The sequence below is a fragment of the Glossina fuscipes genome, unplaced genomic scaffold (genome assembly GCF_014805625.2).
Source record: "Glossina fuscipes isolate IAEA_lab_2018 unplaced genomic scaffold, Yale_Gfus_2 81806, whole genome shotgun sequence".
Classification (NCBI taxonomy): domain Eukaryota; kingdom Metazoa; phylum Arthropoda; class Insecta; order Diptera; family Glossinidae; genus Glossina; species Glossina fuscipes.
The window spans coordinates 1-14,007 of NW_024004693.1; the positions used below are offsets into that span (position 1 = coordinate 1).

Consider the following 14,007-nt stretch of genomic DNA (forward strand, 5'->3'; position numbering starts at 1 on the left):
ATTTATACGAATACGGGAGCATCTAATAGCTCGCTTTAGAACATGATGTTCTTTGCTTTATCAGAAAGCGGTTATTCGCGCGAATAAAACTTTGAAGCCGTAATGGCGATTTCATCAATACATAGTTACACACACACACGCTTATCAAAGAGAGTTCCATTTTATAGCATCTTCGCTATGTATCTTTTTGTCTTATAAATATTTAGCAAACGAAATTCCATAACACATACCATGCAAACGTTCATGCTCCTGGCGAAATGACGCTAAGCTGGGATCTTGTCTGATACGTTCTGGCAAAGCACGCCACACCTGCAAGGCGCCTTCAGTTAGTTCGCTAAAATTAAAAGCAAACATCGTTTAGTTACTATAATTATTCATTTCAAAAGCCTTTTCTTTATCAAAAGAACAGCGAAAAAGGTCGATAGGGATATATTTTAGCAATGTTCCTTTGCGCAAAGTAACAGGTTTGCGCAGGAGAAACTACTTTTTCTTTTGATAAACTGTTCACATTTTTGATAAGGAACTCTGTTATTTACTCGGAAATATAAATATTAAGCGATAATATCAGTAAAATCAGTGGCTTGGACAATCCGTCCCATTGTGGGGCACCCATGTGTTATCAACATCGAAAATAAGCAACGGATAAAAAGGCAACATTCGGCTTAAGATGTTCTATACATTCGCACTTCTTTGTCATTCTTCCGGACATATTTGCAGGTTTGTGTGTCATAATCAATTTTGGCAATTTTTGTATTATTTTGTGCAGCGGAATGTAAGTCTTTATTAAAAAAAAATGCAAGCCGGTTGAGTCACAACAGAAAACCTATGGCAATTGTTGTATGTGAAAAGTCCGGGACGGACATAAACTCAGAGAAGTTAAAAAGGTGGTGTGATTAGCATTTCAATAAAGGCGTTTCAAGTCAACTCAAGAGTGCGAAGAAAATTCTTTGAAGCATCGGATAGGCTATACTTCACTCAGCCTATGCAGAATTAGTGAAGAACTATGTCAAAGCGAATTGTAAGCAATGCTTGCCATGTTAAAGACAAGAAAATACATTTTGATAAATAAATCATTTTTTGTTGAACAATTCCGTGCACTATTTACACACAATGTACATTAATTCATGAGCGCAAATTATAAAATATTCAAATGGCTCCCACAACACTTAAGAACGATTCTAATATATACGTATATGTATATATAGCACACATTTATAATATAAACGTACAAATCTCATTTTCAATTGTTATATCGCAATCTAAAATCGGAGACATTGAAGAAAAGGCCTGAGCTCGAAGCTTAAATGCTCGCAACTAGTAAAATAAACGAAATTGCTGTCTGCGATTTAGTTTTAGAAAAAAAAAAAAAGGTTTTTTTTTAAGCACACTTTGCATTGCATGTCTACCTACGAAACGTATGCATACACACATATGCATCTAGAGGAAAGAATGAAAAGTAGGTGGAGGGTCGAAAGTAGTGGAGAGGTGAATATACACTATAATATCATTTTATCACACTTTAACATAATTGTGCGAAACGATAATTCCACTGATGACTGACTGACTACTGATGAGCGGCGATCATAACTTTGAAATATATTTCCACCAAAAACAAAAAAGACTAAATAGCGTACACTTAAGCTCAAGATCATGCACGATTTTAGGAAAATTGCTGGAAACCTCTTATTAATAAACGTGCTCGCTGCTTAAAGCATTTAAAGATGAAATTCCCCTGAAGGCATGTAAACTTGTATGAAAGATTTTTGCGATTAAATTGACAATTTTAATGAATATTTATATGTGTATATTAATAAATGCGCAAAGCATGTGCACTCACTCGGTGGGATATGCCTTAATATACTTGTGCAAAAAAAACTGTTTTCAATGCAAAGTATGACAAATATTTTTCAAGGCCATTTCAATGAAATTCACTTTCTGGGGCTACATCTGCCCTCTTTCAAAAGCTACTCTCGAAAATTTGTACTTTTTTTTAACTTTACTTTACCAAGCGCGTGAACCGTTGACTAAATATCCATGTGAACGAAGACGGGGGCGAACAACGGACGTTGAAATATTCCAGCCCTAGATGAAGTTATGTTACACACAGACTGATGACGATGCGCGCAGCTTTTGCTATGAGAAAGGATAGGTGGAAGTTGAAAAGCATCTTTCAGGTTTTTACAAGTTTTCTAAATTTCGTCAATTATTCTCATTCTTTCAGAAACTTCCCGAATGGACTACACTTTTCAAGTAAATTCTATCTATACGACGCTCAAATTGCACAGAATTTCTAACAAATTCAGAAGAAAAAAAAATTTTGAAGAATATTTACGCGTCCATGCCATCAGCGCCGGGAAGAGAGAGAAAGCATTGAACATTCTGTTTAACGACAAGTATTGCATCTACGCAAAAATGGGGACTTCGAAAGGTAAAAATACTTTAGCACGTTGGAGAGGTTTTGTCCACTTTCCGCAGTCTTTAAGCACCGCGTGAAATTCATTAAAGTCTTGATGTGTTTGACGTCGGTATCAATTGGCGAATCTGAACAAACAATAAAATCTTGAAGATGAAAGTCGGCTCAGCAAAGATTCGCTATTGACTTTCAAAACATATATTCGCTTACGTCATTGCACCAGTACGATCGCACATCCTTTTGTGTGTTTGCTTAGTACGAGTATATTCGTTTCTCGCTTCATGTTTACAACACATGCAATTGACTTTATATAAATCATGGATCGCGGATCACGGATCTCGTTATTCTTAAAACATAGTCTTAAATCTCTGTTGTCATTTAATGCACACATGAAGGTAGAACGTACTGGAAGTATTTGTCCACATTAAGCTACGGTGCAATGCAAGATTGGTGTCAAACTGCAAGTCGATTGATAGTTTCTATAATTCTTGTAACTTTTCTCTCTTTTTTTGTTTTCTTTTAAGGTCGCTTCAATATTTGAAGTGTTGTTATGCTTGTGCACGTTCATTTTCACACAATTTTAATCTGTAACATTTATCTCAAAAAACGTGTGGCAAATATGTGTATGTATGAATTAATTGCAACATTTTGATGAAAGGCATGTATTAAGAAAACATACTCTCCGATAAAATTGAATTCCAGAGCGTTTGCGGGGCTAACGCTGAAACGATGAGTCATACTTGTTGCCGTAGGGTCCTTCAATTAAAACGCTGTCTTTCCGAATTAGTTAGTTAGAAATAAGTTTTACTTTCTTTTTGTTTGCTGATAATGCAGAAGTCACATTTTTATGTGATTTCGACTTTTTAACACGTTCAATATTCAATTACAAGGTAACAGTAAATCACGTAAATCGACACTCAGTAACAATAATGAAAGGCAAGAGAAATGTCGATATAAATTTCAAAAATTTTCTTTTGCAAACGATCAACCGAGCAGTGGAGGAATGTTCACTTCTTTATGCGACTTTCACAGACAACGTTTACAAGCGTAATAAGATGAATTGCTTCAAGTTAGTCTTTCAACTGCCGATCTTATTTCGTCCGAGAAATTGTACCGAATAAGTACAGCAATCAGTACCTTCTATGAGCATAAGATGAAAAACGTTATTTCCTAACGTTCTCGCGCTCTTACACTAACTATTCGCTCTCATAATTATTAATTTCACATACATACCGTATATATTTATGCACATATTTATATTACTTGATGGGATCATCATCACATCATTCACTTAAGCTTACTATGAGCACGAATGTGATAAAACGTAGAAACAAGGTGGCCAGTATAGCAGCTTTGAACGGAAAGCTAAGCTTTTCTCGTAGAGATATTCACAATACCGGCATGAGATGTGAACGTTAAGTATTTACAGGGAACACCAACAACCAATAAAGAAATATATTTTCAACTAAATTGAATATCGAAATCGATTTAACCATATCTGTCTGTCCGTCCGATTGGTGATATAACATTTGCGACTTCATCGTTTATTTCACAAGATGAAATTTAATCGCAAATCATTGTGTATTAGATTAAGTTCACTAATGATCTTAATTGCTCTATGATTTCATTTCTTTCCATTCCTATTGTCGTACGAACACTTTAGTGCCTTTTAATGTACAACTTTTCCAGTTTATTGCTAAATTTTTCCTTAATGTAATCGCAGGAGAAAGTTTAAAAATCAAATTGATCGGAATATGAGTTTGTTGACAATTAATAGGTGAGTCCTTAAACTATCTATATATATCGTACAGTTACCTACAAGACGCTATTAAATCGCAATAAGATGTGATCATCGAATTATCATATTAATAAAGAAAAGGAAAGAAAGATGTTGCGGCCTTTTTGAAAAAATGCCGTCTATGGAAAACAAAGTCGTAGCGCTACATGCCACATCGATTATGTGGGGCACACAGACGCAAGCGATTATTAAGTAATTTTTCCAGAACAACGTTAACAAGGTACGCTGACTCGTTGAAAGTTCGTTGAAAGTTCGTTGAAAGCTGACTTTTAAATACTTTGAAAATATTTAGATGATCCTCCATGCGAAAGACGTTCAAGTGTTAAAGGGCTTACAAGAAAATTATTTCTTCCTGAAGGTATGTCATCAGAAGTAAATACGTACAAAGAGGAGCATCTCTTAAAAAGTACCTAAAATATTAATGAGTATATACATAGTTTGTGAAGAATTCAGTGTTTGTTGTTGAAAATTCCAAAGGCAAAGACAAATATGGCCTCAGTATTTACATATAATATGTGATAGGCAAAAAAATATATTGGCCATTGTTACAGCGATCATTTAGTGTTTCTAATATAGTATAATGAACAAGGTTAGTACTACAACAACCGCAAGGACTACTACATTTGTGCTTGTAGTGTATATAGGGTCTTTCAGTAAGAGATTTTAATTTTCTTCATGCAATAGAGGCAATATTTGTACGGAACACAGCCGGAGTTCCTGCCATTCTGATCAGGTGAATTTTGCCAGAAGACTGGCAGCCTCACATGCCAAACCTCGAGCGTCGAATGAATATAGTCGTTTTCTTAGCACTGATTTACTGATTAGTTCAGTAAACACAATGTTTTTATATTTTGATACATTTCGGACTTTCGATAATATTTCAGAGTAAGGGCTTGTCGAATTGTGAGAATAGGAAAATAATTTGCGATTTCTATGAAAATTATATTCGCTTGATTACACTTCACATGGCTTTTGAAGCTTTGTCGTATTGAAAACTCACCAATAGCAACTTCCGAGGATTATAAAAGTTGCTTTTATTTACATACTAACCAACCGGATGACATGAAGCTTCTTCCAGATGTTAACGACGGTTGCACTAAGATTGAAAACAAACCTTTCCATAGTTATTACAAGCGCGTGAGTATTTTAAAAAAACAATTGATTTCAGTACAATGTTTTCTAATGCAGGAGCGTTTTTTCTTCTCATATGTGTACTAGGTCAGTTAACTGTCGTAGGCTTTGTTGCGTATTTAGGGCACGTGCCAACTCCGGTAAGTATTTTAAAAGCTAGAATAGTTGTATTTCTCGATAGCCAATGTTGTTTATACATTATACGTCTGTCTGCAATATTTAATTGCTTAAATGTTAATTTCAGTTACTCTTCGATGATGGACAAGAAAAGCATTTGGATATAACTTTCGGTCCTTTCACCATATTTTCTTCAAAACTCTCGAAGTTTTCTATCGCTTGAACGTTACTCAGAACCTTAGTTGCAATTTTACTTATTATTATTCGAATTTCTTTAGTTAGCGAATTTCTATTATGTTGATGTTCCTCGGTAGACGCTTATGGTTTTTCGATTTTCTTTCGACCTTTGTCTGTGTCTGTTAATTTTATTGCCTCAACTCCTTTCCGAATATCTGCTTCCATTTGTGTTTCTTGTTCTTCAGTTTTTAATTCGAAATATTTCTCCCGCGAGAGCAAGAGAGAGAGAGAGAGAGAACTTTATTTGTACATTTTTTTAAATTAATTAAATTTAATACAGAAAAAGCCTTTCTTTCTTCTAGTGCTTTCTTAATTTTCTCTTTCTCTTGTTCCTATTTCTCTCATGAATTAAATCTTGCATTATTTGCAACGTCTTTAGCCAGAAGAGAGAGAGTAGCACTAATAGACCTTAGGTATTGCGATTTTCATCGGAATAAGCCTTGTGAGTTTGCAGTGTTTCATTTTGTGCTCTTGCCTGGAAAAGATTATAAAAAATGATTCTAGAAAATCGCACACGCTTACATGTAAATCGGCGTAGATAGTGGGCATGAAGCTGCTGATGCAAAAGATTTCAGAAAGGACGTCGGTTGAATACAACGTTTTCACATTTCTTTTGTAAATCGAAAGATGTGCAAACTTTGAAAGCTTATATATCTGTTTGGTTGTGTTGGCTATGCAACTTTATTTAATCTATATTATAATTGAAAAGCATGATCGCGTGCTTCAATTTAATCAAAAAATCCCCTCCTTTCGTTAATAAAACTCCGCTCATGGTAATTTCCAAGTTTTTAAACTGTTCTGGTCACAGTACACGTTTGTGCAAATGCACAAGTTCGCAAGTTTGAGTTACGACTACCTTTTATTATATCGATCGGTTGAAAATCGTTTTCTAGATGAAGATAAGCTTGTCTATAGGTCTGATGCCTGTCCGTGTATTCTTGCGCTCAAACTACAAATCTCAATTTTCGAAATATTTGATAGAATTTGTTAGACAGACTTGGCGAGGCGAATGCCATTGAAGCGGTTGGGGTTCGATCGAAAAATAGTGTAATTGTCGGAGTTTCTGAACAAAAATTACTTAGTAATAATCGTTCCTACAGAATCTGAAGCTTGAAAAAGTTAACCCTTCTGCATTTGGACCTCGTAAGTCCGTATTTTGATCCCAATATAAGGACTTTGATGAGAGATACCTCTTTACATACCCAAAAAGTCGAGATTTTAATATTTGTGATAAAAATTGGTCGCCGCACTATATACAGGGACTCTCATGAAGGTAAAGTTTTCTGTGGCGTCAGACTGTGATAAGTAAGTCTTCGATAAGTAAAATTAAATTTGAACCTAGTTAGTTGACGTTTTGAGTATCCTCCAATATGAAATCCTATGCCTTCACTTAAAAATAGTGTATAACTTTTGTTGGATTATTACGAATATGAGTGAATATATTAGGCGAAACAGTGTAGGGTAGATCATTGTACGCTTTGCCCGACTACAGCGTTCTTATTTGCTTTATATAAAATTATAATTAATCGGTACACATAAAACATAAAACAATACAACAATTAAAACAACTTTGATTTTTCATGTTTGTTGTCGACTGTTTTTATTTTCTTTCTCTTTTTTCGCACTTGTTCTGGAAATAGTTTGTTAATTTAAATGGATCTACACATTGGCTGTAAAATTCATAGAATGGAGGAGGATGTAAACTAAAACTGTACACTTCTTCCACTTACTTTGCTATTTTGTGGGCGTTTGAAATAAAAGATCAGCCAGAGTGTCAGCATTCACCTAAACTTAACAGATGTGGTTATCACTACGAATAACCACATAAATTACATAACATTAAAATATAATTTATAAACCAGATTACGGAATTTGATCGACGATGAAAAGAGACAAACTAAAAATTCAAGTTTGCAAATGCGTGAGATTTATTCGATCATCGGCCCACAATACTCAATACATATTCAGCCACTCTCCGATATTTGACTGTGCTTATGCGTTTTGAGCTTAACTCCGAAAAGGAGTACAGAAGAAAAATCTCAGATGTGCTTAATGTTGATACCAAGCCCCTGGAGTAGTAGTTGCGGATTCAATAGATAAAAAGGCATTTTTTTTGCTACATATATTATAACAATCCAAAGAGATAGGTAAACAGATGTTCATATCAGTTGCGAATATTTCCGTTATTCCATTTGCAGCTTTTTACTTTCATGACAGTTTCGCAATAGTTCGTTGTACTTTTTATCCCTTTTTTTGTTTCGCTCACATAATGAACCAAAGAGGTTTTTCAGCAAACCTTCGGGCAATTTCAATTAAAAGTTTCAATTGAAAATTTCGCTCTCCTTCATCCGATTTTATTTCAACGTATTAACTTTCGATTTTGGTTCTCTGAGACTTTAGTTGTGTTTTCATTTTCATTCAATTGCTATTCACGTCTACTTGCATTCATGGCAGAGATCTTTTGTGAAATTTCCAAAGATAAGGAAAATATTCCCTTTTCTTGTAATCGTACAAAGGATGATACCAAACCCCGCATATTGGAATTTAAACAAAATGTTTATTTTCAGGAGATTTTTAGTTTTTCTTACAACTTTTAGAAACATTTTTCGCATGATTACTAAGTGTAAGTAACTTATTTATACATTGCCCTGCAAGTAAAGTCTATGGTAGAATATGATGACTCGAAGAGAACCAGGGTTGGATAGTATTCGTGTCACTTTAACTTATAATCTAATAATATTTTAACGTTAACGTAAAGTTCATACAGATATGCGATGATGAGTGGAAGATGGCCCGAGCAGGGGAATATAGATTTTACTTAACCTAACTAAAATAATAACAAGCATATGCGAACAGAAATTTCGAAATCCCAATAGGACTTCTTATAACTACCCAAGCTGCCGACACAAATTCATCACAGTTGTAACCGCCGACGGGTTACAAGTATTTTTTTGCACCGTGAAATATTAACTCTTTCGAAGTCATCTAAATAGGAAATTTGTATAACAAAAGAATTACAATTATACACGCTCGCGCGTACGCATATATTTTTTCTCTTCTTACAAGCGCCTCGACACTACCTAGTACCTAGTTATGAACTAAATGTATAAATATTATCTTTTAAATAAATATAGCCATAAAAGAATAACGATTTCTCCCTTCGTCGCGCATCAATGCCACGAGAAAATTGCATGACTTACTAAAAGGTAAGCGGTGGATACTAGAATACTGCCGATCATAACGGGGAAGCCTACTCTGTAAATATAAAGAATTTGGCTTAACCGACTTGTAATTCAACCGAATTTGCTCTCGAAAACGTACTTGAAGAATTGAAGGAAGGTAAACTTATAACCGTGTTGTTCTGCAACACCAGCGCAGACAACATTCGCCGAAGCTCCAATCAATGTGCCATTGCCTATGAAAGTGGAAACCTTATTACATACATGCATATTACATTTATTGAAGTGTTTTCGTACCTCCCAAACAAGCGCCAAATGCTAGGGCCCAAACTAGCGGCTGCAATGGCAAATTGAGTGCTTTGTTTTGGGCTAACGATATTGTTATTTTAACCATCATAGTCGTCAAAGGTATGTTATCCACAAAGGCTGACGCTATTGCTGAAACCTTGAGCAAAAAAATGAAATGAATGTGGAGGAGAAAATACTTTTATGATTTCTGTACCCATCACCGAAAGATAAGAGGTATATTCATTTTGTCAAAAAGTTTGCAATGCCCAGAAGGAAGCATCAGCATCAAATTCTAAATCAATTAAAACATGTCCATCTGTCCGTCTGTGTATATTACAATGTTACAGCTCTTGAATGCACCTAAATATGGCTTGTTTGTCTGTCCATCTGTCTGTTTGGGTAGCTTTGTAGTATTTGTGATAAACATTCTTCCGTTAGCGAAAACGAAGATATTGTCCACAAGTTTGCAAAAGGTTTTGGAATCGAACTAAACTTTCAAAGAACACACCTACAACGCCCACATGCTTATTAGGCAAAAACGTTTATTTTAAAAATAGAAGAAATCAGTCTCTTTTAGCGCTTGTAAAGCGTAGGACACACGTGTCGACGAATATTCGTATTTAGTTCGCCAGTGGATTCATTAAAAAAGCCTGCCTGCTTTGGCCGAAAGTTGGTTGAAATCGGTGGCAAATAGTGCTTGGAAATATCACATAAATGCGAAAAATTTGAATGGAACGGAACCATTTTATAAACTCGCTCATAATCAGAGCTGTCACACTGCATATGAAAACAAGATTTAGATGGAAATTGGACCAGACTAGCGGTTTCGCGTATGCATTTATTATGCTTAGTTTGCGTTACATGGATCTATTTTTCGGACAGTTCCCAATATAAGAGTCTTACATGATAACAAGGAGTAAATTTTGATATTTTATAATGAAAATAGGTGACGAGTTTCATTAGGGGAAGCACTGCAGAGAATGTGATGAGCCGCCCTGTCTGAGTGTAGCGTTTCTTTTTGCGTCATTTAGTAGAGATAGCAACTTACCCATAGTATAATCAATACGGCTACCATTAAGCGTGATTCTTCGCCTACACCTAGTATAAAGTTTTCGGTCATACTTCCAATCCACTCAATTAGGCCTAGCTCTGACAAGGCCTCCATCAAGATGAATAAAGCCGCAAAAAATAATAGCGTTGACCATTCTACTCTCGCCAGGATGGCTTCCATGTCTTCAATGTCTGCTAAAATGATGAGAAATATGGCACCAAGAAGAGCCGTCCAACCTAAGGACAATCGTTGCAGCTCGGGAACTGAGTGTAGGAAGAACAGACTTATCACAAAAATTAAGGCACACGAACACTTAATCAGTAGAGTTTTGTTACGTATAGGATACTAAAAAAAAGGAAAAAATTTCTATTTTAAGGTTATGTTTAATAACAAAAGCAATTAGTTAAGGAAGGAAGAATGGAAACTAACTTTGGCTTGCAAATTTTCTAGGGTTTGCTTATAGTCTATCGCCGGGTCGATAGTTGTGGCAATTTTCTTTTTTAAGCTGGTCTTCAAACGGTTAACTTTCTTCATCAAAGTCTGTCGCACCAGTTCCTCATCCTTCGAATAAGAAGACAGACTAGCGGCTGCTCTTTTCCACACATGAATTTCGTGGCGTAAATCCTCGATATCTGGCGATTCCTTGAACTGCAAATCACTGATATTTCGAAATTTAAAACGTAGCTGTACATATGTCTGCAACATAACCAAAATCACTCCGGGCAACATGTGAAGTGTGAAAACGGCAAAATTGACTCCCTAAGAGGAGAAAGCTATGATCACTGTAACGTGAATATTTAATGCCCACCACCTCGGCTTCTATGCAATGTAAGTTTACCATACACTTAGACTTGATTTGAAGGTCGAGCTCAGAACGTAATATAAATACGGACAATTGAAATCGAATTATTTTTCGCCAGCTCAAGGCCAGCGTAAGGTTTGATTGGAATCTTTCATATAACATCATTGAATAATTTTTTGGAGAGGGTTCGCTTTGTTTACATTAGTGGGTCGACAAGAAAATAGACGGACCGAGAAGGTTAAATCATATTAGGTTTGCAGATCAATGACAAATTTTTCGTGGATACGTTTCTCAAAATCAATCATAAACTCCTCGGTGGTGGTCTTGAACTTGGAAGTACGATCTGTTGCAAGTTCCGTTAAGTCACTGAAAACATTTACATTTTTTGATATAAAATTGTTGGACGCTATTATGACATTAGGTGGATCCCCTACGGGCGTCAAGGCGCCGCCAATGTTGGAATAGATGACCATACACATGAGAATAGGAACCGGGTTTAGAGACATGACTTCACAAAGCCTAATAGTAACTGGCGTCATAAGCAGCACTGTAGTAACATTATCGAGAAATGACGATAAGACAGCGGTAAAAAGACATAAGCAATTTATTAAGGGCCACACGTGACCGTTTGTAATCTGCAAAAGAGCAACGCATTAGAGGAACAAACAATAGAAACCATGTGAACTATTTATGTCACCTTATAAGCATACACTGCCAAGTAATCGAATACTCCCGTCTCTGATAAAATAGCGACTAATATCATCATACCGAACAGCAGAAGCAGTGTTTCCACATCTATCCACCCCATTATGGTAACCATAGACGGCCTTGAATTCAGAGCAGCTAGTATGCCGACCGATAAAGTGGATGCGATGATCGCGGCAAATGTACGATTTACGATCTCCCAAATAATCATAATATATAGTCCACACAAGACAATGGCTGCATAGATTACCCCTTCTTTCTTGTAAATCGGTGACTTATCTATACAGAGCTGCATTGGAAGTTCGGCTGCTATGGTCGATTCGAAACGTAAGTTCAGCTGACTTATATTCCCATGAGCAGGATTAGTGTCATCGATCGGACTTATTTCGAACTGAGAGGTCTTTTTCGTTTCTCTAGTGTAATCCATAGCTTCTGGATAAACCACATCTAGTTGCCAAACATTTGATACTATTTCCGTATCCGCTGTCTCGCCGCTAATATTGTAATAAACACGTTCCACACACACTTCTAATAGAGGAGGTGGTCGTTGCAACTTATCAACCACTGTATCAGCTTCTTGTAGTCTGAAAGGTCCTTTCAAACTCAAACCTATTCGGGTCAACTCCTCCGTGCTGATGGGAAACACTGCAAAGGAACGACAAAATTAAATGATAAATTTCAAGACTAACAGAAATCTTGTCTGAATCATGAACAGACATCGCGTGCAATTTATGTAGGTCCTACAGCTTGCAACCGTGCTCTGCCTATCAAGCTCATAGGAAATTTTTAAGCGTGCAGAACATACACATATATTTTAGCATAGAAATCTTCGTCGAGCTGCAGGATATGCAATCAATGTAAATAATTAAAGACATAATGACGTACATTTTTTTGCTCCATTTGCTGGTATGCTTATAAGTTTCAGGACATCTACATGTTCGTTCGTGGACATCAGAAACGCGGTAAATACCATCCACACTACCAGCAGCACGGAAATCTTAAACCATATCAAGTATTTTTTCACCTGCGCTTGCGTAAGAAAAAGTAATATAACTAAAGAAACTGTTAAATGCGTTTTGCAAAGTTCAGGTTACCTTAGATGTTACTGACTGCTCTGGATCATCTTGCTGATCGTCGTTGTTATTCTCAACTTCACGTCCATCCAAAATACGCATTTGGCCCATTTCGTTGGTAATATTGAAGGCATTAAATTTCTTAACGTTATCGCTCGGTTTATGATCCAAACAATCATTGTCGTTGACCAAATCGACATCAACGACCCCATTGTTTTGACTTCGTTCATCTACATCATCAGACGGCAAGGGGTCCACATCAGTAGGTTCGTAACCTACAAACCATAAAACGATTTATATGCATAACCAAATCAGTCTTCATCAAGTCTACGCTTGTGAAATCTATTTCGCTGCACTGCACGCGATAATAGTGCAACAGCTAAGCGAAGCGACAACTAAATTTCTTTCTGCCATTCCGACTTCAATTCTTACAAATTTCGAAACATTTCAACTGGCAATGTTAGCGCTCGATCCCAGTAAACTGGGATAGATTGATTGAGCTGACTCAATAAAACTTTTGTTTTTGCCTTGTGTCCGAAGAGATGTGCTCTGTATTAGTGGCATCGACAATAAGTATGCAACTTGTGCCAAGTGCAAATGTTACCCACCTCCAAAGCGTGACAAATATGAAATGTGATGGACCGACCGTACATGCATTTATACGAATACGGGAGCATCTAATAGCTCGCTTTAGAACATGATGTTCTTTGCTTTATCAGAAAGCGGTTATTCGCGCGAATAAAACTTTGAAGCCGTAATGGCGATTTCATCAATACATAGTTACACACACACACGCTTATCAAAGAGAGTTCCATTTTATAGCATCTTCGCTATGTATCTTTTTGTCTTATAAATATTTAGCAAACGAAATTCCATAACACATACCATGCAAACGTTCATGCTCCTGGCGAAATGACGCTAAGCTGGGATCTTGTCTGATACGTTCTGGCAAAGCACGCCACACCTGCAAGGCGCCTTCAGTTAGTTCGCTAAAATTAAAAGCAAACATCGTTTAGTTACTATAATTATTCATTTCAAAAGCCTTTTCTTTATCAAAAGAACAGCGAAAAAGGTCGATAGGGATATATTTTAGCAATGTTCCTTTGCGCAAAGTAACAGGTTTGCGCAGGAGAAACTACTTTTTCTTTTGATAAACTGTTCACATTTTTGATAAGGAACTCTGTTATTTACTCGGAAATATAAATATTAAGCG

General features: G+C 36.2%; 1 protein-coding gene across 2 annotated transcripts; it reads right to left on the minus strand.

Annotated features, from left to right (window-relative positions):
* Positions 1–8,710: 8,710 nt before the first annotated feature.
* LOC119644048 (P protein-like) lies at positions 8,711–13,777 on the minus strand. 2 transcript variants are annotated; one of them, XM_038043574.1, is made up of 10 exons: positions 13,680–13,777; positions 12,816–13,069; positions 12,607–12,745; positions 11,714–12,366; positions 11,397–11,651; positions 10,644–10,973; positions 10,212–10,559; positions 9,173–9,320; positions 9,018–9,111; positions 8,711–8,946 (listed from the first exon to the last, which is right to left on the minus strand). In XM_038043574.1, exons 2-10 carry the CDS (start codon positions 12,903–12,905, stop codon positions 8,817–8,819), a joined length of 2,187 nt encoding a protein of 728 aa, XP_037899502.1. In that variant the 5' UTR covers positions 12,906–13,069; positions 13,680–13,777; the 3' UTR covers positions 8,711–8,816. The 2 variants fall into 2 exon arrangements, with proteins under 2 accessions (XP_037899502.1, XP_037899503.1); XM_038043575.1 differs by having other exon boundaries at positions 8,711–8,951.
* Between the last annotated feature and the right edge of the window lie 230 nt (positions 13,778–14,007).

What these genes read in the sequence shown, in the direction of transcription:
- LOC119644048 (XM_038043574.1), bottom strand. Translation starts at nt 12,905, where the DNA reads ATGGGCCAAATGCGTATTTTGGATGGACGTGAAGTTGAGAATAACAAC. An exon ending in TAGAAAATTTGCAAGCCAAA is followed by an intron (nt 10,560 to 10,643) that starts GTTAGTTTCCAT and finishes CCTTTTTTTTAG; the next exon opens with TATCCTATACGTAACAAAAC. An exon ending in CCGTATTGATTATACTATGG is followed by an intron (nt 9,321 to 10,211) that starts GTAAGTTGCTAT and finishes TTTTTGCTCAAG; the next exon opens with GTTTCAGCAATAGCGTCAGC.